Source organism: Aythya fuligula, chromosome Z (genome assembly GCF_009819795.1).
Source record: "Aythya fuligula isolate bAytFul2 chromosome Z, bAytFul2.pri, whole genome shotgun sequence".
NCBI lineage: Eukaryota > Metazoa > Chordata > Aves > Anseriformes > Anatidae > Aythya > Aythya fuligula.
Window position 1 is genome coordinate 84,001,764 of NC_045593.1, and position 27,015 is coordinate 84,028,778.

Here is a 27,015-nt window from a genome sequence, read left to right on the forward strand (position 1 = left end):
GAGGCAATATTTGACTGGAGATGGCCTTAGGATCAAAGGCTGAACAAGATTTTGGTCTTTCTCAGCCTGGAACTGCATTTTAACCTCATTTGCACATGCTCAGTGCTGCCATTTAGTCCTCTTCTTTATGTTTCCTCAGTGAATTATTATGAATTTGTGTCTCCTTTTTTTCATCTAAGTGATATTTTAAATGACAATATTTTTTTTTATTATTATTTTTTTCTATAATGCATTTCTTAAGTACAGCTTTGAAGGTTTGTTGTTGTTTGTTTTTCTCTTACAGTAACATTGGGACACAGGCAACCCACCGGCATATTTCAGGTCTTGCGATGTGGTATCTGTGATATCTGATAAACAGTAGTCATTTAAATTTTCCTACAACTTGTTGTAAGAATTTTTGTATTCTGCAGGCAACGACATTGTTTTACTCATTTTAGGCCATGGCTAAAAGTATTTTTACCTGAAACTTCCTAATTGGGATTCAGCATGAGACAAAAATCCTCCACGGAAAGTTGTAGCCAAAATAGTTAAAGGCTTTGAAATTAAAACAAATACATAAAATTTTAAAAACATTAAAACCATGTGATATAATTTGAAGCTTCAGGCATCCTTAGCTATAGGCAGTACTACAAGTCCTCTCTTCACTCAAGAACATACAGTAAAGAGTACATTTCTTCCTGGATTTTATACAATTATGCTCCTACTACATATGGCTTTTCTAATCTGACATAACATAGCATCTCACAAAGCCAATCACAGCTAAGATCTGGAAAATTTTTCATCTCCTTACTGCAGTTCTGAATATTTTTAACCAGCTATTGAGTTTTTTGGGTGTGGCAATTAAAATACAGATTCAGCCATTACTGTATAGCATTGCAAGCTTCAAAATGTTTTCTATATTAACAAAGTACTGTGAGTATTATAGGATGTTATGAGAAGCTGAGTCAATTTACTGGAGATTGATTTCCATTCCTTCCGTATGTATCTTTGTCTCTAATATTTCAAGAATACTGCTTGCTGGCCTTCTGCTAATGTTACTTAACTATTTCTTTAATCACTGCTGTTTACACTTGACATGGTTCCTCCAACAACCTGTGTGGCCAGGTCTAATGCAGCTCCTGGGAAGACAGGGCAGAGGCACAAGTTGGTGCAGAGACACAAGTTGGTGCAAAGACACAGCGATGCACCGTAAAGCACGCACAGCACTCCCAGCCATGTGGTCAGACTGTATAGCTGTCTGGGAAGGAAATCCCACAGCAGAGAGAGGTCCAACAAGATAGCCTTGCAAATGGCAAGAAGCATGTCACCCCTTCTATAGCACTGAGCAGAGCAATTTCTCTGCTGTTAGCAGGCTTTTTCCCCTTCAAATCTCCAGCACTGAATATAAAACTCTTTTTTTACTGAGTTCTGGCTCACTTTTTGGTAATTATTGTTAGCACCAAATTGCATTAGTGCTAGTGTTAAATATCAATTTAGAAATTTTATGCAGCCTCAATTTTCTTCTATATTTGTTGGCTGACAGCTTTGGGTTTTCTCCAGTTAACACATGCAAACATTAACAAGCATGTCTACATGTAACACTAGCTTTTCAAGGTGCCATCTACTACCTGCCTGCTCCATACTGTACCTGTGCTGTTTTTATAATATGAACAAGTACGTATAGAGAATAATATAATATATTTTTAAAGTATATTATATACATTATATATATGCTTATATATATATATTAAGCTTATATATATATAGGATCTTCAGTAATTAGTGGTATTGGGTTAGTTGTTTGGCCTCTTCCACTACGTGAATATTTATTTTTTTGCATGACAAGTATTTTTTTCACAACAGAATGAGTTCATCAATTTTTCTTTTTTGTTCTGTGATGCATCTCAGCTCCAGCCTCATTTTTTTTATTCTTATATTGTGAAACTCATCAGTGCTTAAGACTGACAAAAAATAACTGACTGTTAAAGTTATCTCTGCTGATTGGTCCAAGGGTTTTTTGTCATCACAAAATTCCAATTTCGTTATCTGTTAGAGCAATGGGCAAACACTGACACTTTTCCATCTCTCCTCAATATTTTCTTTACTACAGGTTCTAGTGTGCCTTTAGCATCTGCAAAGATTAGTGGTTCAGCTTCTTGCCCTTCCCAGTCTCCCTGAGAACACTTTTTAGGAGGGATGCTTTTAGGCTTTTGCCTAGCTTTCAGTGAAATTGCACAATTTTCCCTTAGGCTGGGACCTGTGTCTCCATAGCTTCTGTGTCTCTGCAGGTATGATGTTCAGGCTACTTTATCAGATACTGAGAACCAGAAAACATTTATTTTAGCATTAGAAACAAAACAAAATAAAACAAAGCAATAGTTTTAATATGGCAGATACCCTCTATATTCATCCTGTTATAGCTTCTCCTGTTGCTAAGCATTTCATCCTTCAGAGTCTGCCTGGTTCCTAAGCCTTAGCATGGTGCCTTTTAAATCTTCTTACAACAGTTTTATTCTTTTTCATTTTTCAGTACTTTTTCATTTTTCTGTACTTTTGCAGGTCCAGAAACATATTGGTAGATTCATGTGAATGTTAAGCATCTCAGATTTTCAGAGTGAACCTTTCTAGCAGTAGTTCTTTACAGCTGTCAAACCCCTGCTGAAGCATCAACAGTGGTGAGCCCTTTCTTCAATTCCTGTTTGTTCTTCCAGATGTTGCCTGTGTAGTTATATGGGGAACACTCTCATGCTCATAAATTAGCATTCCAAATACTACAAAATCCTCAAAATTTACTGGTCTTTACAGTCAACACACATCAACTACTTTTGGACAACTTTAGAGAGTCTAATGATTATATTTCTCTCTTAGAATTTTACTTATTTGCAGGTCATCTCTGCATCAAACCATCTCCCCTCCAAACAGCCTGCATGTTTTGTAACCTCCCAATATGTTGAGAGGATGCAAGATTTTATTTATTTATTTATTTTTGCTGTTGTTCTATTTTTTTTTCCCCAAGGTTAATATTACTCAGATTTAGAACTGCTTCTCAATACCTGAAATGTCACTGTGGTCCTGCAACTCAATGAGCAATTACAAGTCTATTTGAAAGCTGGGGTTGTGGAGGACTCGTGTTGTCTCCTTCATTTCCTCCTCCATCCTGTAACACCAGCATTAGGAGGAATGGAAAAGAAGGCTGACTGAAAAATCATTTGGAGCTTACACGTTAATATGTGTGTATACATATATATATATATAATATGAATCACACTGCCTTTTTCCGTTATTTCAGTCACCAAAATGTCAAGTTCCTTTCACTATAATTTCTCATGCAAATAGTTTATTTAATTCCCTTCTATTATCAAATTATTGTTAATAATGGAAATCTATATAAACTCATACTATCGCTCTTTCTGGTTTTGAACATATGACATATATCTGTTTTACAGATTGTCTTTTCCTGAATGAATTCCTCCACAGACCACAGTGATTTCTGGCACAGAATGTAAATACCTTGTGTTTTAGTCTCCAGATCATTTTGTTGGGTCTTACGTTATGCTTTACATAAGCCTAGGCAAGCAGTGCATTTTAAGTAATTAGCAATACCTCATGATTGTTGGACTTTTGGAGTACCAGTCTGAGACACAATTGCATCAATCTTAAGCACACATCTGTCCTAGCCTTCTTAAGTGTTTTTCTTTATTGCATTTCAGTCTGAACACATTATGATCTGACAGTATACTTGACCTGTTCTTTCCTTGTCCATCTAACTAACTTGCTGCTCTATATTTTATTTAATTACTGTTTAATTACTGTTTAATTACTGTTTGTTTGTTTGTTTGTTTTCCCAAAAATACCTTATTACTTCTTCGAGGCTGTCCAGTGTTTTGTAACACAGCAATTAGTATTCCACATATTTTTCCCCTTCATTTGCAAAACCTTTGTTCTAAAAAAAATTGTTCTCTGTATTTCTACTGTTGTTGGCATATCTTGAACTTCTTGGAGGAAGACTGAGTTTAGTAGCTGTGTTATACTGCTTGTGCAAACTATAAATCTGGCTATATATAGCCGCCTGAGTTTTCCTCTGGGTCATATATTTTAAGCTGTTTTCTTGTCTAAGGACATAGATATTTGGTGTGAAGTTAAAAAATGTTTAATTCTTAATTTTCACTAAGAGTTTTAGTGCCTGGGTTGTCTGTAAATTCAGTCTTTTTCTATCAAAAACTACCTATCATGTTACCTAAATAAAAGAATATTTGGCTGTCTCTGTACCTTTTTTTTTGTTTGTTTGTTTTCAATTTGTCTGTCTCAATAATTTATTTTTTTTATTTATTTATTTTCTGGTTGCACTGAGAACCAAAAGACTTTCCTGTAGCCATATAACTGTACTCTAATATAAAGTTTAGTTCTGATGTATTCTTTCAGTTGCAATTTTATTCAACAGCCACCTTCCAGGCTTTGTGTGCCCATGCTTTGAGCTGCACTGTTGACAATTTGCTTTTGGTCCCTTTCAGCAGTTCTAGAGAAATGAAAATTTCAGCACAGACCTGAGGTTCCAATATTTGTCTCTGGTGCTCCAGAGCTATAACAATCTTTACCAGCCTCCAGAGTCCTCCTCAGTATGAGGACCTGTATTTGTAGTTGTCATCACTAGTATGTACATCTGAGCATCCATTGCTGTGAGCTTTTTGCTTGTATGTTTGCCTTTTGTTCTGGTTCCCAAAACAACCTCCACCTCACTGGGAGCTACTGGTTCCATTCTCGTACTGGCCACCCCACAGCTAGAGAGACTCCACTGAGTACAGTTTCTGAGTTTGCCTCCTCCTTTTCTGCTCTCCGTGCTCTTTGCAGATTTCAGAGCTGCTAATCACCTACATTGGGGATAATCATGCTAACTACAAGGCCATCTGCTGCTCCTCTTTGTGCTGCATCCGTGATCCACTTCTATTGTGACTAAATTAGCCAAAGCTTAAAGCACTTTTGCAAGGGAAGGGAAAACCTGTTGCCACTAGCTAAATCCTTGTGACCATCATATTGACTGGTGCCCTGCAACCACAGTGCTCCCCTAGCTGTGCTAATGCTGTGGCTGATGTGCCAGCAGAAGTCAGAGCCTTTAGTCCTGAGATAGTCCTGAGCAGCTCTCCCTTCCCTTCACATACACCAGAACTGGGGGAGCTCAGAGAACACTTGTTGTATGTTTTGCTGGAGGATTTCAGAGCACTTCCATTCCTTCATGCCTACCTTCATGGTCCATCTATCACTATTTTTTACCTACTTCCTCACCCCTGGCTCTAGCCAGGAATATGAGAAGTTGTGAGGCAACAAAGCTGATTCCTCAGCTGCTGCAAGGCATTCAGAGGGGAGGTAACACAGTGCAGAACATACCTGATGACGAGCAGCATGTCGGGAGTTCAGACAGCAACAAGTTCAGGGAGACAAAGCTTTGGTGGTGTGTGGCGGTGTGACAGGATGGTGCTGCTTCTACTCTCTGCTTAGGTCACACTTCTGCATTTTCTGAACCTGCTCAAATGCGTTCGATGAGCCTGCCTCCTGGGAACCCAGTGATTATTCAGCTTGCTGCTACACGTTTCTTGCTGTTATAGCTTGGAAAAGGTGAAATTGAAAGTAACATTTTCGATCAGCATCCACAAGAATAGAAATGCAACTAAAAATGAATAAATACTTCAAATACTCCAATATATTCCAATGGAAACAAGTGTATTTAGTAAAACTGCAAATAAGATCTGTATTAAGATCATAACAAGTAACTTTAAGTACTAACTATGCTTTTTTTTTTTTTTTTTTTTTTTTTTTCCTTGGGAAGTAATTGATACAAAAGTACTTTATGTTCTGGGTTGCTGGGTTGCTTTAAAATGAGTATGGTGTGATTTTTAAAATTTTGTCTGCTGTGGGACTTGATCATTTTAGATTTTTTTCCCTTAGTATTCTGGCATTTGAATAAGCTTTTTTTTATGTTGGATCTTTCTTATTTTTGAAGTTTCCCTATAATTTATATTTCTATGCATTTGATCTGAAAAAGGAGAACAGTTACTGACTCATTAAATGTCTGAGGTTGGAAATGAAGGATTTTATCACGTTTCCTTAATGAATTTTTGTGTAAGCTGTGACTGTATTTTGTTTGACTATTCTGATAATGAATGAATGGCTTTAAAAAGAGACATATTTACTTGTCTGAAACATGACAGCATCTTGGTGCTCCAGAGTATAAGAAAAATACTTTCTTTTTTATTCTTTTTTCCTTTAAATCTAAGATTAGATAAAGCTATTAGAAAAGATAACAGATAGACATATATATTTCACCAATAAATCGATTATTTTTCAGAGCCACGGTCCTCACAGAAATCTGACATAGCCTTGTCTAGGAGTTACTTATGCAAAGGTGAGAAATATATTTAGGGCAATGCATGCTGTCAGCTCCACAACTATGCTTAGATGAGTATTCATTGTTAATTATTCCTGAATTGACTATTGATGAATTATTATTTGGGGGATTACAGGTGTGACACTGAAAATCATGAAGTTCTGTATTTCAAAGCTAGCCTACACAAATCAACAATACAAGAAACATTATGGTCTAAAGATTGTTTTATCACTATTTGAGACGAAGTCCAAGACAGCCCAGTTTTTATCACAAGAAAGATGAGAAAGAGTGACTTTATTCATCATTGTCTGTTCCTCTATATTTATTGTCTTTGGGCAACGTTCCTCTGTGTTGTCTCAGGAACATTTAACAGACATAAATATATATATATGTATAAATATATATATATATATAAAAAGAGAGAGAGAGAGAAGACACTTTCTGAATTAGTATGGGAATGACAGATAATCATCTCAAGAAGTGATTTATAGTTTTTTTTTTCTTTTTTTTTTTCTTTTTTTTTAACAAAAGATGAAAAAAAATCCTATTACAGCGCACTAAGAATTAGGCAAATGCCTTTTGCCTGAATTTGAGATTCAGTTGGATGGGATTTAAGAGAGTAGCTCAGACTCAGACAGCATTAGTCTTCAGTGACTCTAGATGAGGAAGAGAAAATGGAAGAAGAAACAGCACTGTCAGTGTTTGTGAGGCAGAATGCAGTGGAAAGGGGTGGAGAGCAACAAGACTAGAAAGCAACACACAGCATCTGTGGTAATCTGATAACAAGAAATTGAAAAGTACAGGGAAAGAAGGAAGAGACCAAATAATTTCCAGAGTACGTTAACAGGAGTTAAGTAGTATAAAATCAAAGTGTGTCTAAAACACCAGAGCTACCATGGGTAAAAGAACTGCAGCCACAGGTAGCTGATATTGGCATTGCTTTTGCCCTGAGTGCCATTTAGTATGGTATTCCACAAGCTTGCCTATTCCTCTCTTGAGTTACAGATACTTAATGTGATGGAATTTGTTTGCTTGTGTTGGATATATCCAACAGTCTATATCCGCAGTACTCACTGGGGACACAGCATGTGGTAGCAGACAGAAATAAAACACCTGATGGAGATGTAAATGCTGTGGGGACAGATTTAAAAACATATTACTATGTTCATTATGCTTTGATTGATTAAAGGTCTGTATTATCCTGACAGAATTCAGATGTGCAGATTTACAATTAAATATCTAACTGCTACTGCCTGCATCTGTCATTTTATAGACAATGTAAAATAGCCAACATAAAATGCACTTTGAGTTTCTCATAAAGAGAAACTGACATAGACAATAACAACATGAAAATGATTCCCAATAATTACCTAGAATCCTAGAAAGCCAAGGTTTTACAATCCTGCTGGGCCAACTCAATGCCAGATTTTCCCTTTGGCTGATGTTTCTATTCCCTAATTTAGACCATATGAAGTTTAAAACAACTGATTATACTTTCAGTATACTTTTAGTGGTCAAAGACACTTAAGAAATGATAGATATTTCCCTCATTTTTAATATCACCTAATATTTTTTTGACCTTTTTTTTTTCTTCATTTGTAACTTCAGTATGAAATTTATGACTGACATATGCTTATAGGATTGCTTTTTTCAGTTGCTTTTATGGCTTATTTCTTGATGGCAGCTTTTTCAAAAGTTTGTAAGTGCATGTGTATTTAATGTGCATGACAGAAAGAACTTTGGCATATTAAGAGGGAGAAACAAACTGTGCAGGTAAACTCAAGTTTCCCTAAATGACAAACATTATTACAGCATGGATAAAAGGCACAGCAGTTTGTGGCCAGCTATTTGAGAGCCAAGTTCAGTGCAAGTGCCATCTGGTACATGAGATCCAGCACAAGCCCAAGCAATACTGATTTTTCAGGGCTTGCAAAGTCATCTACAGTGCAGAAGCCAGATGGCGAGTGTAGCGTTCATCAGCAGACAGATTTTCAGAGCTGTGAGCACAATGTCATATTTTCTGGGTACTCTTTTGCACGTTTGGATGACAAATGCAAGTGGTTGTAACTTGTTATCTAATTACCTGCGTACACATGACAACCTCTACAGATATATATGAAATTTGGATATTTTATTATTTTTACAGTTTGAATTGAGCATAGAAAATCTCAGACCAGATGTCTACCAACAAATATTTGCACACACTTTAACTTCACATGCCATTATTTCTGTGTTTAAATTCCCAAATTGTAGGCCACATTGAGAATTGAGGCCAAAAAAACGCAAGTCTGGAAAATGAAGCCACCGCTGAAGGACCACATTTCTGTGGTTCAGGCAATGGTAATCTTAATTTCTCTGAGCTCCTGCACTTTCTAAAATGACTTCTCAATAGAAAGGGAAACTTTGCTGCCTGTTATTAATCACATTAGCCATCTGTTTATCAGCTGGGGTTTGATTATTTATACGGTTCACTTGAAATTTATTTCTTCAGTATTCAATACCTTTGAATGTTAAAAGAGTGTTGTATTTAGTATCTGTTTGTTGGGTTATATGCTGGAAAGAATCTGTATCCTTATGACCAGGGAATTCCCTATTTTAGTAGCATGAAACTAACACAAGTCCTTTCAAACCACAGCAAACCACAACAAATTAACTTCTGCTCACCCTGAGAAATCATAACCATTACTCTCAAACCCTTGTTACCCACTCACAGATTAGGCATGACTTTTGGCATTTCCCCACCAAGCAAAACTGTTCTGGAAGCTGATCTGTGGCATGGAAGTGGCCTGCAAGCAATTGAGTTGATACCTTCACTATACCCAGGCAGTCTAACATTATAAGTGTGCACATTGTTTTTCATGTTCAGTTCTGACGTGAGCTTCTTTCATAACACGCAGGTAACTGTAAGTAATCACTCCCAAAAAGAGTTGTTTTGTCTTAGCCAAGGCCAGGTGTACCTGCAATTATTCAGCACCTGTTTTCCCTAACGTTTTCCTTTCCTTCAGGAAGGCTGCATCTTACCCATCTCATTACTGATCACAGATGGCCCATAGTCAGACAGGGCAAACCTTGTCTTGAACAAAAAGTAACCAATAAAAGACAAAAACAAAGTAATTTTCCCTGTGTTTAAGCAACTGTTGTAGTAACTATAGATTGCTCATATACAATTAAGAGGGCAGGATTTTTACAACTGTGGATACATATGAAACAGACTGCCTGTGAAAATGAAGACAAATATGAAAAAAAAAAAATTATTATTAAAAAATTAACCTCTAGCTGGGTAATTCACAATACGAAATACTATGAAACATCAGAAAACAGTGCACAGGCATTGTTGATGACTTCTGTCCTACTGGCATCCACTAAATGGTGAAGCATCACTGGGCTGGGTGGATGTATGAGGGGGGATGGCTTGGGCGCGTTGCTGCTGCAGTAACACAGGGTTGCCTCTTGTTGTTCACTGGAAGAGGCACAATATTTTTACAAGATGGCAGAATGAATAAAGTCAGCCCAGCCTAACATTTTCCTTAAAGATTTTAAGTATTTCAACACAGCACGCACAAAACCAAAACTCTTTACTGCTTCAAAACTTCAGGATTCTTACAGCATTTTGGAAGTCAACGGGGTGAGAATCTCTGTAGAGCTGATATATGGCAAATAAAACTCTTAAATACACCTAATTTTCCCTATACTTCATTCTGATCTCTTCTCAGCAAAAGAAATAAAGAAGTAAAGATGATGCTGCCAAGATTTGTCCTGCATGAGATACAGCCAGAGTACTGTAAATGAGAAATAATTTGGCTCTCAAGTTTATTGCCTATTGACTTGGAGGTCATGAGGGGATGCCAGAACACTTCACTCATTTACTTGATCCTGGGAAGACAATGCTGAAGGACTGGGGGTAGCCTGCAAAGAGGAGGTCAACTATACCTCTAGTCTGGCATCAGTCTCATAGTTCAAGGCCAAAAAAGGCCTTTTATGCAGAACATAAAAGTTACTTCACTTGTAAAGCTACTGAGGAGTTAAATTTTTATGGGTAATTCATCAGCAGAATAAGTAATCCCAACCCTTGCCTTCTGACCTCTTATTTGGATAAAATATTTCAAGAAATAGAAAGTTATGATCAGCAAACTTCAGTTGGAAAGGCAACATTTTTCAATGAAAACCAGTGAGTGAGAAGGAAAATATATTGTTGTTCAGGATAGTCTGCTTGTCTATAATACAAATAATCTCAGGTAAAATAAATAAATTAAAAAAAAAAAAAAAAAGAAAGAAAAACGCATTTGTTTTTTTTGGGTAAGGCCACTTGTGGTATTAACTGTGTGAAACAAGCAACTGAGCAAGGACTATAGACAACCTGGAGCATGTCCAGAGAAGGGCTACAAAGCAGGTGAAGGGCCTGGAACACAAGTACTGTGAGGATCAGCTGAGGGAGATGGGGTTGTTTAGTCTGGAGAAGAGGAGGCTCAAGGAGACCTTATTGCTCTGTAAAATTTCCTGAAAGAAAGGTGTGGGGAACAGGGAAAAGGCCTCCTCTTGCAGATAACTAGTGATAGAACTAGAGGGAATGGCCTCAAGTTGCACCAGGGGAGTATTAGTTTGCAAATTAAGAGACATTTCTTCTCAGAAAGAGCAGTCAGGCATTGGAACGGGTTTCCCAGGGAGGTGGTGGTGTCACCGTCCCTGGGGGTGTTCAAGGAAAGGTTAGATGTGGTGCTTAGTGACATGGTTTAGTGGGTGACTGCTAACAAGGTGATGGTTGGACCAGATGATCTTGGAGGTCTTTTCCAACTTTAATGTTTCTATGATTCTGTGGTACACTGATCAGAGGCTAGAGCCTGAGCTGGAAAATGTCATGTGGAATATGAGGAACAAGGTAGATAGGGTGGCAATGTGCTAGCTCCTGCATTTTTGCCACCTAACCTTAAAGAATCACAGAATCATCTAGATTCTCCAAGATCACCTAGTCCAACCTCTGACCTAACAGTAACCAGTTCTCCACTAAACCACATCACTAAGCTCTACATCTAAATGTCTTTTAAAGACCTCCAGTGACTCAACCACTTCCCTGGGCAGCATATTCCAATGCCTAACAACCCTTTCAGTAAAGAAGTTCTTCCTAATATCCAACCTAAAACTCCCCTGGTGCAACTTTAGCCCATTCCCCCCTTGTCCTGTCACCAGGCACGTGGGAGAACAGACCAACCCCACCTCGCTACAGCCTCCTTTAAGGTACCTGTAGAGAGCAATAAGGTCGCCCCTGAGCCTCCTCTTCTCCAGGCTGAACAAGCCCAGCTCCCTCAGCCGCTCCTCGTAGGACTTGTTATCCAGACCCCTCACCAGCTTCATCGCCCTTCTCTGGACCCGCTCAAGCACCTCGATGTCCTTCTTGTAGCGAGGGGTCCAAAACTGAACACAGTACTCGAGGTGCGGCCTCACCAGAGCTGAGTACAGGGGGACGATCACCTCCCTAGCCCTGCTGGCCACACTGTTCCTGATACAAGCCAGGATGCCGTTGGCCTTCTTGGCCACCTGAGCACACTGCTGGCTCATATTCAGCCGACTATCCACCATCACTCCCAGGTCCTTCTCTGCCTGGCAGCTCTCCAACCATTCCTCTCCCAGCCTGTAGCTCTGCTTGGGGTTGTTGTGCCCCAGGTGCAGGACCCGGCACTTGGCCTTGTTGAACTTCATGCAGTTGACCTCAGCCCATCGGTGCAGCCTATCCAGATCCTCCTGCAGAGCCTTCCTACCCTCGAGCAGATTGACACACGCACCTAACTTGGTGTCATCTGCAAACTATCCTATTGACCTATTGAGGGTGTACTCAATGTCCTCATCCAGATCATTGACAAGGATATTAAAGAGGAGTGGCCCCAGTACTGAGCCCTGGGGGACACCATTAGGGGTTTTTACCCATAAAAGTGACCTAAAAGAAAGCCAGAGAGGGACTCTGTGTGGTGGTTTTACCGTGCTGGGCAGCTAAACCCCACAACCGCTCTCTCACTCCCCCTCCTTTAGATGAGGAGGGGGAGAAGTAAAGCAAAGAACAACTCACGGGTTGAGATAAGGATAATTTAATTAAAGGAAAATAATTATAATCATTAAATAAAGACTACCATGAACTAAACAATTTAACTAAGGGGAAATAAAAGGGAAAGGGGAAAAAGGGAGGAAAACAAACAAACAAACTAAATGAAAGCTATATGGAAGTGCAGAGGAAAGAAATTACTCTCTACTTCCCACAAATGAGCGATGACTGACCATGTCCTTGAAGCAAGGCCTCAACGCACGCAGCCGGTGTTCGAGAGGAGGACCGACATCTTCTCAACGAGAGCCCACCCCTCCCCTCTTCTTCCTGTTTCCACCTTTTATTGCTGAGTGTGACACCACATGGTATGGAATATCCCTTTGATTGGTTTAGGTCAGCTGCCCTAGTGATGTTTCTCTCCTCACTTTTTGCCCACCCCCTAGGAGGGTTAGAGAAAGGCCCAATGCTGTGCCACTGCTGCTCAGCAGTAGACACAACACTGGTGTGATAACACTGCTGTTCCAGCTACAAGTACAGAGTACGGCACTGTATGGGCTGCTGCCGGGAAAGTTAACATTCCAGCCAGACCCAATACACTCTGTCAGGGTGTGTAGCCATGGAACCAGGAATAATGTCTTTGAACAAATGGAGGGGAGACTTAGATTAGATGTGACGTGAGGAAGAAATTCTTCATTTGGAGCACAAAGCGCACATGGGAATTAAGGCTGAAGATGCACCGTGCTTCTGTTCTTTTCTGTAAAGAATATAATGAAATTACCTAAAAAAACAGTGTTAAAAATAACCCCAGGGCACAGGATGGGAGGTGCAGGACAGTCCTTCTGGCTGAGGGGCAGCCTTGTGCCTCCTCTGTCATTTCACAGCCACTTTATCTCTTCAAGCATTGTGATTGCTCTCTGCCTTTCCCCGTGTGTTCCTTTCTTGATGTTGTTTCATCTCGTTCATTCACTCTTCTTTTGACTTGTTTGCTTTTTCCAGTTGTCTATGCCTATTCATTTCAAATGAAACAAAAAATCCTTTCAGATCCAGTCCTACAGTCTGTCACACCAAATTTTAGCAGTGACTGGCAGATTTAAGAACTTTGATGTATTAGAACACTGAGAGGAATATGATGAAAATTAAAAAAGTAAAATCCACCTAAGCAACACTTCCACATTTCCTTGTTTGTTTATTTTACATAGATAATTAAAGATAAGTTTCCAAAAGATATTTCATTTGTTTCTTACTTGTGACAGAATGTGTTATTTTTCCGTGCTTATTTTTTCTTTGGATTTGAAAGTGCCCATGAGAAACCCAGTCACTAGTATCATGTAAAGAAACAGATTTAATGATTTCTCATTTGTAGTGATCTGTATATACAATTTTTTCTTCAAGGATGTACTGACAATACCTAGTTATTTTGTTAATTACACATAAAAAAAAATACGTTTTTCCAATGAAATTTATGTGAACATTTTCAAGCAAATCAGAAGGACTAATAAGTGACCAAATATTGCTGGAAATCTGCTGATACATAAGGCATTCCTGAAATGGAGATGATAGTGCATGAAACAAAATTGTTAAGAAAACATCCAACTGTATCTAAAATATATGTATGAGTAACTACAAGCGAGGATCCCATGCAACTACTGCAATGTTCATTCTTCAGACTTTGCACTCTGGAAGGGTGGTTGACATACACATAATGGTATGCAGAGATATACCATAGTATGCATGCCCAATCATTTGACCTTGAGACATTCAACTACACATGAGCAAATACAGAAAAGATCCAGAAGAATTAAAAAAAAATAGAAAAAGAAAGTGACCTTGCACCAAGAAACTCAAGCTGCACAGATCCACAAGGTAGCTCTCAGGGTTGACAAGCTCCATCTCCAACATCCTGGATGCCCTGAATGTCATGGTAGTCCCAGTTCAGAGGTTAAGAGCAATCACACTTCTAAAGTTTGTGTTTGTGAAGAAAACATACGCCCCCCAAATACCCCATCTATCCAACAGCATCTTCATGAAGCCCCAAAATACCTGCAGGATACAGGAACACTCCATGTTTGTTGTTTCTCCTTTTCTTGGTGTTGAAGCACAGGTTGATTGTGTATTCTTGGTAATGCTGTCACAGCATAGGGCTTTAAGTATATAGCATCTTCCACCTCAGATGTTTTGGGTTTGTTACTCCATGATATTACTACCAACCTAAAACAACTGAGGAAAATGGTATCTTTCCTCCCTGAGGAATTTCTTTGGCGGGTTGTTTAGCTGGCCTGAAAACTGTTTAGGAGAGTTGCAATATGAATAAATAAAGATAAGATACTCTATCCCTTGTCACAAGGATTGGGATGCTTAAGGGCTTCTACTTTGTCATGACCCTCATCTGGTGTCTTGTTATTGGTATGGATTTCCAATGGAAAATGACTGTGGAATAGAGCCCAGAAAATGCATTTATCTGCCTTTCACTTTGAGCACTGTATCAGGCTGGTATACAGATCCATTTCTTATTTGGTTTCCTTAATGTACCAGGGAGCTGACCTGCATTTTGTTCTGTTAAAATATGGGTTCTTGGATGTACACTAGGTTTTCCAGTGCCATTTGTGTTTTTATTAATGTAGCACTTACTTTATTTGGATGTCGAAAGGCTTAATTAATCCAATTCTTCAGAGTCAGGTGGAAAACAATGAGTAATCACAAAATATTGCTAACTGTTATTTTGTCCAGAAGTTGATGGTTCTTTCTGTTGGGAAACTGGCAGCATTTTATGAGAAATATGATGTGAGTACTTCATATTGTAAAAGGAGGCAATTCTGTATATTAGTAAGTTCATGGGTACAAAAATTACTCTGCAGAAGAAACACACATCCAGATCTCTCCCACCTGAAACAACCCTGCAACACCCAGCGCAGACCATCAGCAATATGTGTGGGCGAGGCGGCAGCTTTGGATCACTTCATAAAGGCGGACTGTCACATGCTGAGAAAACCCGCTGTCAACATCCATCATTACCACCATTTCCCAGCTCATGTAATTAGAATTCGCAGGGGATTACCTACATGTGCCACTTCCTTATGGAGACCGACGTAATATGCCACTCACCCAGACCTCCACACTGCGCAGCCTGGCTGGAAGTGGGTAGCAGGCAGGATGACATCTGTTTGGACTAAGTAAAAATGACATTTCTCTTAGCTGAATTCAGGTCAGCCTGCACTTCGGGGTTAAGCCAAACTGGAGGACAACATAAGCAGCAATATTCTGGAGGAATTTATCATGAGCTTTCCCATGCCTTCTCTCTTGTTGCAGCTGATGAAACCTTTTTAGACATCTTCAAGCATTCATCTGAATTAATAATATGATAAATGACATTTTGATGCAGGAAATATTTTCCCTGGTGAATATGCAAAGTAGTGCTCACCATCTTGTTACATACAGAAACATAATCATATTCAGCATCTGTATAAATGTGCGGACCACTGTCTGACACTGTGTGGCTGGCAACTGCATAAAGAAGCCATAAAAAGAGCAAATTCAATCTTTTACAGATCCCCTGTATAAAATATTGCTCAAATGACAAAGAAGTGCTAAAATAAGAAAAAGGGCATGATAAGTCATTTTGTGCCTGAAGTACATCGATATTTGTTTTAAAAAATAAAAATGTTTGCCATTATCATAGCTTTGGGAAGTCACTATCAGGTAGGAAAAGATAACGTCTCTACCTCTGTTGTACTCTGCATCAGGAACTAAGGTTACTCCAGTTGTCCCAGCACTGCTTAAGTGAAAAGTAAGGTCAGAGGAGCTGTGATGGGAATACATCTGTTCTTCCTGAACAGCAGAGGAAGCTTCTGACTCCCTTTGGCTATGTCTAATTTGACCTCATGAGAAAAAAAAAAAAATAGATAAATTGGAACAGGACAGCACAACAGCGGCCTTCAAAGGTTCAAAAGTATGGAAGAATCCTCCATAAATTTCTTCACATTTATGGAAAATGTGTAGGAGAGTTGTTTACTTAGTAATGTCTAAAAAAACAACAGAGAGGATTAGTAATAAAAACCTCTGTCTAAATTGACTACAAAAATTTGAATACATATGTCCTTCTGATCTTCGTAAGCTGATGATCTGTCATCGAATGGCACTTAACTGTTCAAAGTAACGTAACAGAAAAATCATGTCATTAGAAGAATTAAATATCACTATTGTTGTTATACTGCATATTATATAAACTTAGGTATAGTTTTGGTATAACAGACTATTAATTTACATCTACAGAGCGTTTCACTAATTTCAATAGAAATCAGTTTAAAAAGACAAGGTTTTCTGGAGCAGTATTTGTATGTGCAGCAAAGCCTTGTATGATTTTTGTAACAACTTTTCCTTCCTCTGGGCATTACTTGTAATATTGTAATGCTTGTTAGGTGTCACTACGTTCAGCCAAAACCAGCAAACTGTAAGTGGGAGAAAAGTGTGAAATCAATACACTCAGAGGTGTCTCCTAAAAGTCTCTGCCAGTACTGAGGTGTGAGAAAGGCTGATATGTTTGATACCCACGTCTAAAAATTACCCATGTCTAAATCAGGTATTTTATTCATCAGGAGCAGGAATGGGGTTTAGAAGTCCTTTTGCTTCTATTTCCATCCAGCGTGATGACAATGGGCAAGTTCCCCTGTATTTTGGCAGCTTTCACTGTTTTCACGTTGCTGAGGTCTAGGCAATGTTCCTACGTTCGACTGTCTTTCATCTTTCTTCGAGCTCTTTTTCATCCTGTACTCTGTGCCAGTTTTCATCAAATCTGTTTTACCCTACTGGCAACAAAACACTCTATATTTTTTGACTGAAAAGTATTTGAGCCAAATATATTTGATTTCTACCCTCAGCTCTTAGCCAAATTGCTTTCTTCAATTTCATTGCAAGATAGCTTTCTCTGAGCCAAGTCCTGCTGTTTTTCCACTAATCAAAAAGGGCTCTTTCATTTTAAGATGTTTTGTGTCTCAAGACACTTCAGAGGAACATGACTACATGTCCTTTCTCTCATTCTATGGAGACAATTTCATACTTTTATTATTCTAAGCTTTAAACTGTGTTAATTGCTCTTCTCCATGGCTCTCAAGACAGTCATTTATCATTAGAGTTTATATTTAGCTGCCTCATGCTTTCACTGAATTTCTCCAAGAAATAACAGAGATAAAGATGAGTTTCAACCAAAGAGGGGATCACCCTTAAGACAATCTTGCCTCCATCACTGTAAGCCACACGTTTCTAAAATAATCCAGACACCAGTCTCACACTAAATAGTAGGGCTAAAATATTCAGCTGTTGAAGTAAACAGCATCTTAGTTAAAACACACAGGAAACACCTTGAAGAAAAGATATCCTCATCCTGCCATGTGTGGGTCTAGCATCTCTCCCTCTCTCATCACCAGGGGTGTCTGCTGAGCACCTGTCCAGGCCTGTTGCACTCTCCCTGGCCACCACGAGCCATAAGGACTTGGCAGAGGTGGTGAGGGACCAGGTTTTGTGAAAGGGACCCAAACACCTCTGCATGGCGGCATTGCAAAGGGTGTCTTCCACTGCCTAGAGGAGGCTGGAACAGCAAGTAATTTTGTACAGGAATGGGGACCACAGGAAAGGTGGCTTATTTTAGAGCTCCTAGGACATTCCTGTTATATGCTTTAACTGCTTTGATAATTTTCAGACCTTCAGGCTGATATGTTCAGTGTTGATTATACTCGTGCAAATAGAGATTGATAAATCATTGCTACAATATTCTGCTGGATTAGTTATGCTTGTAGGACTGGCAACAAAATAGCGTATTCAAATAGTTTGGGGGTTTTAAACAATCTGTGTAACAATATTACTGCATCACTAATGTGGGATTACACCTTTATTATATCTTACATGCAATTCTCATACTCATGACAGAGTGCTTCCACTGATGACATGTGGATTTGTCTTTTGTGAGGTCTTTTGTGGCACTCTACCAAATATATCCTCCCTGCTGCACACATGTGATCCCAGGAATAGCTGCAGTAGTTGTTCTTGTAGGAGTAACCCAGGTTGGCAAGGTTGGCAGCTAAGTTGTTTTTTTCTATATCATCAGCATTACAGCTGCTGATACTGAGCAGTTTTCATCATTTATTTATTTATTTATTTATTTATTTTAAGAGATACATGAAGCTAGGAAAGTGAAATTATTTCTGTGAGAAAAGAAATGCAGAAACAGCAGCCTGTGCTGCTGGAAGAGCAAACTTAGAAAGAATCCAAGTTAAAGTGAGACTATAAAATATAAACACATTAAGTTTTCTTTCTACAAAATGTATTTTCTTTCTTAATCTCTTTGTCTCAAATGTCAATCAGAAGAGATTTCGCTTCTGAGAGCTCATGGTGCAGAAATCGTTTTTCATCCCACTTACTGCAGACCCAAGACTGTTGACCAACGGAAGACTGTAGGTGATCTAGTGGCTTGACACATACCCCAAAATGTATATGCTCTTCTTATTTTATATATATATTTTTAAGATCTTTCCCAAAAGTTGTTATGCAATTTTATCTTTCAAAAAGTATCCTATCATTAGAATAAAAATGCTAAAAATAGGTGGAACCTTAATTAATTACTTAGTAATTTCATATTTCTAAAAAAATGTAAATATTTACAGTCCTCATTCCATAAAGAAACAGGTCTTGCTTATCTTTTATATTTCCAAAGAGAATTTACAACACCTTTATAGTGAAAAAAGTAAAGAGGTAAAAAAATAGAAACAGAGTAGAATAAATTACTGATATCTGCAAAAGACCAGAGTCCAAGCAAATTCTGTGCCATACAGGTTGCATTAATGCAAAAGCATAAAGATATTTCCCTGACAATAACATGTAACCTACCTCAGGTAAACTACCCCTTCAGAGGAGTCAGGTAGGTGACAAATAAATAAATAAATAAAAAAGTTACTGAGGCCAAGTTGCTTAAGTTGCTTACAAAGTGCATGTTAATCCTACCAAATAAAGAGAAGCATTAGCAAAATTGCTTGAATTGTTTGTTACATTAAACTGTGTGTAGTTAAACCTGGGCTTTACTATGTTTTATATGCAGTATAAGTCTGTACATAATTTAATCATGGGATAAAACAGTTATATCTGTATTTAATTTAATTCACTAAATTTAATAAATAGTTCCATAGTGCTTATCATTGAAAAATATCATGACTATATGTCCTGCAAAGACAATTGAAGCAACATATCCTACTTATGCAGAACTAATATCCTTCAGATAGGAACCATAAAATTGAATTGGAATAACAGTCTAGTCATTTGACAAATAAAAAACAATAAAACAGCACATCACACTAAACTCATCATCTTGTGCATGAGAATATTGGTATTATTATTTTTGTCTTGTAAAGGTTTTAACATACATTGACCTGGATTATTAAGTGCTTAACATGCCAAGATTTTGCATTTTACACTGTTTGAATATATGTGCACATTTACAACCTGCTATTGTATCATCTTTGCTCCCACTGACACACTCCATATTTGTATTCTTGGTACATTAATCTTTTTAGCTCAGCACGTTCAATTATAAGAGACTGTCATGTTTTTTGCTTACAGAAGCAAGAATTACCATATTTTACATTGAGATAAAAACAGCAATTATTTTAATTGCATTCAGAATGTGAAAAAAATAATTAAGTTTGAGTTCACAAAGCAGGTCTGCAGTAATGGCCCGCTTCTTGCTGAAGCCAAAAGCAGTCTCTTCCTTTGGAACAGCTGAAAAGCCTGATGCTATTCTGATGCAAGTAGTACATTTGATTAAAAAAAAAAAAAAAAAAAGAGGATCTGTAAGTTTTTGTAGCTCTCACCCCAATCTCTTAAGTGATCACAAAGTGATCACAAGCTGCACACTAATGATTCTCATGTGAATGATTCTTTCTGGTATTTCCTGCCAAGGGTTTCTCCAGGGTCCTCATCTCTGCTGCCAGCACTGGTGTTGGTGGCTCCTGATGGCTTTGGGGTGTTTGGGACTGAAACAGATGATGGAGCCTAGACCAGCCCCACCACAGTTGCCACCAACAGTCCCTCTTCTTTTCTATACCACTCTTGCCTCTTTCTTTCTTCTTGTCTGACAGCCAGCTACTCCTATGCAGAGCTGTACTAAAAAAGTCACAAAATTAAACTAGCCATCAATTTTAACTCAATCCCTCAATATCTTTCTGCAGTATTCTCTTCTTTGTGTCACATTTGGCACAAAACTCGCTTCCACCTCCAAGTTACCTGTGCTAACCATACTTTTGGGCTTCCTACGGACCTTACGGAGTATTGAACCATCTACAGTGAAGGAATTGCACATAGTTCACATACTGAGCAAAACAGCATAGAATAACATGCTGGAAAGAGTAGAAAAAAAAGATGAAAGGATGCCATACATGGCAGTAGACTATCTAATTATGCAGAACACAATGATATGATTGAGAAAAGTTGCAGTCAACAGAAAGCATCCAAAAACCTGATTTAAGAGCAGCCTACCTTTCTGTGAGAAATATGCCACCAGTGAAAATATGGAATGGGAAAAGTCAAGCAGCTCTTTTAGGAGAATCCTCCCTGCCCCCATTTAAACCCTGTCTAGACGAGACATGCCTTCTTTTCCCATTGTGGGAACCCAGCACGTACGGGCGCAGAGCAAACAACCCATCTGTTCATCCCCAAACTAAATATATCGCGCTGTGCCTGCCATGCTGGGCTTGCAGGGCTGCCTTCACAAGCACATGGTGATCACACAGCTCTGCCAGGCCCCCCGAGAGCTCCCCAAGGTACACGATTTGTGGGAGTCCATCTGTCTGAAAACACAGCTTGTAACACACACCACGGAGATCAGCCTTCATCTCCACCTTGTGCTGGGAGGGAGCGATGGCTGTGCTGTTGCAGGGCAGCGCCAGGCACGGGGAGCCCTTCCCTCATGCTCTCCATGGAGGGACAGCAAGCCCAAACCTGGGGAGAGGCCTCCACAAAACGATCTGCCAGCTTTAGTGTCACCCAGCACCGCTGAAACTAGCAGTGGTGAGCTGCAATTGCCCTGCTGCTCTTTCCCACCAGCCAGGAAGGCATGAGCAGAAGTGCCTCAGACACAGGAAAGGGCCAAGGGCAAGACTTTCAAAAGGCCCTGAATGCCCCCATGGAGGGTTACGCTGCGAGACACTGTGCTGGACCATCTCCATAACTGCTGGCACTTGTAGCTATCTCTAATTCCACTTTTTAAAGGTTGGCACCACAGAATGATGTGTGGGGAGCATGGAGAGCTACCTGTCCAGCCCAGTGGTTTGGGTGCCACCCTGAGCCAGGTATCCAAAAACTGTGTGTTTCAGTAGCTAAATTAAGATATCAAGGACTCTACCACTTTGTCTTTTATCTTACCTGCTTTAGAATAGACTGATTCATCTTATTTCAATAGTATTTATCCTAATATCAGGATATTAACAGTTAAACACTGCAGAACTTAAATGTTTTCCAATGCATGTAAATTTAAAGTAAGTTCTCAGTGGTATTTGTTATTTTACTTCACCTCTTGGGAAGGGCTACAAAAATCTGCTTATGGAACCCAGCACAAGTTTGGATTTTTCTTCATTTTTTTTTTTTTTTTTTACAAGATGATGTCTCTGTAACAATGTATTACAATAACTCATGTGAATTGTATATTTAAGCTCTTACTACAACTATTTAGAAGTAACATAAGGAAGATGTTTATCTACATTTTCCAATGTAACTTAATGTCTTTTCAGTTTAACTTCTTTGTGATTCATTTCTTCTCCTAATTCTTTTGCTTGGGAAAAGATTTTCCATGGCTTGATTTGAGCAATAAAAACTTTCGCATGAAAGAGAGACCAGTTCTATAAATAATTTCTTATCATAATAACTCACTTCAATTTTTTATTTTGTTCAGGCAGTCAGGATTTCCTGATCTTCACTTCTCTCTGTATGCTGTGGCAAATGTTCTCCAAAGCTGTGGGATCCATTCAGAGTCACAAGGTAAGGGCACATTCTGGAAAGCTCAAATGTCTGCGGATCACCTAATGCTTATCAAGGTCATTCCCCGACAAAAATTCAGAAAACAATATTGCCAATAAGCTGTTGCAGTACTATTTATAACTATTTTCAGTTACTCCTTCTCCTCTATTCTCTTCAAAACAAAAATATTATATGTATATACATTATACCTGTATATATATATTATACATGTATATAATATACATATATATTATATATATATAATATTTTGGATAGTTTTCTGTGTTCAGTACTCTTTATGTTTTTTTTTTTTTTGTTTGTTTTTGTTTTTTGTTTGTTTGTTTGTTTGCTTCTTTCTTTGTTTGTTTTGTCACCAAGATGTAGTTGGGTTGGTAACACAGCTCTTTATTACACATGTAGAGAACCAGGAACAAAAATTAAAATAAAATAAAATAAAATAAAATAAAATAAAATAAAATAAAATAAAATAAAATAAAATAAAATAAAATAAAATAAAATAAAATAAAATAAAATAAAATAAAATAAATTTCCTCCTTTTCTGATAGTCAAAGAAAGAAATTAAGTGTGTTAAGTAATTTAGAGTAAGCCACTGGCTGAAACTGAGAGCTTCTGCTCTGGCTCTTAGTTTTTGAGATGATTGCTTTAACGGCCTTTCTCATGTCAACCACTTCTCACTGTCAATTGACATGTTCCTCATGTCAACCACACCTGCTGGCCATTATTTCTTACACTTCTGCAAGGTGTTGTTACTGTGAAAGGGGCCTATTATATACTTACGTATTTCCTGCCTGAGAAGTGGATTAAACCTTCTGTTAACTGCAGAGGTGCACAGAGATTCTGGAAATGTGCATTTTAAATCCTTGTTTAAAACATGTTTTGTTTGTTTGTTTGTTTGTTTGTTTTTTCCTTTATTTATTTCTTTATTTGGCAATTAATTCAGTTTTCTGACATATTTTCTGTTCACAAGCTTTGGTATTCAATGAACCAAGGTTTGTAATAATAACTATCCTTCTGTTTGGTTGGTAAAACAAGCAATATCCTCACCTCTAGGATGTTCCATTCCATCAGCAACTGATACAGGGTGTATGGAGTTCTTCCTCTGGGTGTTCTAGGAGGGGATATTTTGTATGGAGGAAAGGAGCACCATGGAGACAGGACAGGACAGATTTGAAGTGATTGTGGTGCAATTGCCTAAAGTAACTAGGAAAATAAAACTAACATTCACATTTTAAAGAAAATGTACAGCATTGAAGAGGCTTTCAGGGTAGGGCGTAGCTGTATTACCTGAGCGTTCCGCTAGGCTTCCAACCTTAGATACTATCGTGCTGGGGGAACCTGGTGTGCTAGCTCTAAGGAACAGTACAGAGCGTAGGGTGGAGTGGAGACACCACGGCTAGGCTCTGTACCAGGTGGGGACTCGATTGTTCTTGTGCACACCAAGACCGATAAGCTGCACTTTTTGCTACCCTGGACCTGTCATGTTTTGACAAATGCTGTACCCTAGTGTACTTTTGCCCATTATAATATCATTATAATACCAAAACACACCTCCATCCCAAAAGCTACCCGCCTCCAAGGTGCGACCACCCCACACAGAGCATGCGCTCTGAATTCCTCAAAGCCTATTATTTTAAACGGAGACGGGAGATCTTTTCACCAATCATAACTAAGAAATGCTTGACTAGAGCCACTCAAGCTCCACCTAAAAGATAGAAAATAATATAAATTGGCCTAAGAGAGAGGGGATGTTAGGGAAGATACCATCGTTAGGACCATCCTGAGGACCTCCTAATGCCTGGGAACAGTCGACAAGCTGAGCCTAACTTCCCCCCCATTGGGATGCCTTTGGGTGAGATTTGAACACTTGGTTATATCATGTGTCTGCACAGAAACTTAGAAATCTCTCTAGAGTCTTTGTGTCTTTTAACATGTTAATTTCCAGGCTGCACACCTGTGTCACCTGTGTATTTCATGCATGCTAGCTTGCTTTTGCAGACAGTAACTATCCCCGGTAATCCAAAGAACCTGTGTACCTGTTGCTGTAATAAATTGCACTTGATTGCATTGTTCCTAGTCATGATAGTTCTCATTAAATGTGACTAGAGTAAGGGTGGTTATACATGTACGTTATTGGTGAATCTGTGACTGTGGTAGTTCAGTACTCTGAATCCGACTGGACCCCTAAAGGTTACTTGGTTACACCCCTTAATGCAACAGTGATTAATCTGTTGTGGTTGATTTTGGATTTTATTCCCTTGTATCCAAATTAATGGCAAAATTAATGACACTATGCCATTAATTTCCTCTGGGCAGAAACAGGTACTATGAAACTGCCCCGGTGGAGTCAGAGCACACTTTTATTTCAGCGAAGAGGATGCTTTTCACATCGCCTTTCCCACAGTGTGTGCAGTGAGGTAGGACCCTCTCCTCTTCCCAAATTCAGTGTGAGGAAGCCTCCAGACACCCTGGTGAGCTGATTTCGTGGGTCAGAGCAGAGCTGCAGAGAGCTGCCAGGAGCTGTGGAGCTGTTTTGGCTGCCCTGTTGGAGCCACCCAGCTGGCATTTCATGATTCTTTGCAGTGTCACAGAAGGACTTAAATTCATTTGTAGGCTGTGTTCTCAGGCTAAAATACTGCCTATGTACAGAGATATTTCCTTAAGGGCCTTTTAGCTTCTTACATATTCAACACTTGCTTTTGACATATGTTTGTAAAAAATCTCAGTCATTTTCTATTTGCAGAAGTGTCAGCAAAAAGGAGGGGGACTGTGTTTTGTGTTTTGCACCTTGACATGCTCAGTCCTCTGTTGTGCCCTGCACATCCATGCTGCGTAACACAAGCAAAGCACCAGCTGATTTCACCAATAACTCCTGGTGCTGACAAGGAGCCGTGTAGGCACAGCCTATCCCTTACAACCCACCAGCATCCCCACGTGCAACACTTCACACAGAAACAGCAACCTTTTTTGGTTCTTGGACACCCACCTCACTCACACTGGCTGTGGCCTGCATTTCCCCGTCCCCCCTGGAAATGCGGGTGATGGTGGGCACGCTCTTGGCACCACGATGACCAGCAGAACAGAAATATGGCCGGCAGAGGTGCCTGTGGCATCTTACACAGCCCTCTGTGATGTTTCTTAGGGAAGCCATCTGCAGTTGTGCCAGTGTGCTCCCTGAGTCACTCAGAAATTATTCACCCGCGGCTGCATGCTTCACTTGGAGAAATGACTCACGTGTTTCCCTCGAAGGACACCCCTCTGCAGCGGAGTTTTCCTGGGCAGAGGCCAAATACAGCACTTATCAGAGACCTCAGACAGAGCCACAGGGACCGCCAGAAACGGGGCCAAGCCCCCTGTGGAGGGGCAGGGTGGGAGGACAGCACAGGAAGGTTCACCAGGCTGGGGAGCTGCAGCCCCTCGGCCCCACCAAGCATCCTGGCCAGGAACAAGAGGCCATCACTTGAGCAGGGCATACAGGAGACATCCAGCTGCCAACCCCCATCTCACTGCCTCCTCGGAACAGGAACTGGGGTTTCCTGGAGACAAGGGCAAACACAGCGCAGCCACTGCCAGCCCACAGGGAGCTGCTGACCCCCCTGCCCGGTGGCAACATGCTACACAGGCAAGTTCATGCACCGAACGGGTCTGATTTCAGTGTAGAGCACTCTGCCCACTGCCAGGGGACAAGTGCCTTGGGGATGTGTCAGCAGGCCTGTCTGTGGTTTGCCTTCTGCTCTCCTGAGCTGCCCCGTGAAGTTGCAAACTGGCTGCTGGCTGTCGGGGGAGGCCGTTCGGAGGCATTTGGGTGTTTGGGTGTTTGTAGCACCCTGGTTTCCTTGGCAATTGCTGCTGGAGCTCTGCCCGTGCGGGGTTAGGATTTGTATGACTAACTGTGAAGCTTCAGAAGAAAAGGGGAGAAAAAAAATACCAGTTTCATCCTACAGGGTGATCCCTCGGTAGTGCTCAGTCCATGGTTTTCCTGAGACTCTGGGTTGCTGCTGCCAGAGGGGAGAACTCCGTGCTACTGTGTATGTGTGCAGGAAGACCTGCTCTGCTGCTCTGCGGGTGTCTGTACATTTAAAACCCTTTTTGGAAGTGAGAACTTGCACACTAAAGTGCTGCTGCCTAAGTAGGTACTACACATGCAGTACTGACTCAGACTTCAGAATTACAGAAGCCTTTTACTACTTCTTTTCATATGAAGCAGTAACAGTGCACACTGTCTGCCTTAATTTGTGCATTTATAATTCATGACACAGCACAGATAGTGCCCTACAGACAGACAGAGTGTATTACAGTTATTTACTTGGATTTCTCATTAATAACATTGAGAAAATGTTTATTATTCGATCTAACTCTTTTTATACTTTTTTTATATAAGTTGATACAGTATTGACAACACTGTTAGAAATTTTTGGACAAAAATGTTGGTTTTGATAACACTGATGCAAGCATGGTGATTTTGAGAAGGTTGTGTCCGTGTCTCTGAGAACCAGATTTCTTCCTGGTATATGTGATTTTTGGCTATGATTATTTATCAGTATATTGCCAGTCTGGACATTCTCCTCTTTGACATGACCTACTGGATGTCAGCCAGCATGTTTTGCCGTGTTTA

The 27,015-nt window shown here is 39.5% G+C and overlaps 1 protein-coding gene across 4 annotated transcripts in view; it reads right to left on the minus strand.

Annotated features, from left to right (window-relative positions):
• The window catches only part of MCTP1 (multiple C2 and transmembrane domain containing 1), a 314,126-nt gene that overhangs the window by 284,096 nt on the left and 3,015 nt on the right, over positions 1-27,015 (minus strand). For 3 of the 4 annotated variants that reach the window (XM_032205997.1, XM_032205999.1, XM_032205995.1), the window contains exon 1: positions 23,448-23,488. The exons of the other annotated variant lie outside the window; for it this stretch is intronic. In XM_032205997.1, coding sequence (XP_032061888.1) covers positions 23,448-23,468 — 21 coding nt within the window. In that variant the 5' untranslated portion in view covers positions 23,469-23,488. Of the gene's footprint in view, positions 1-23,447; positions 23,489-27,015 lie in introns of those variants that run through there. 4 annotated transcript variants of the gene reach the window in all.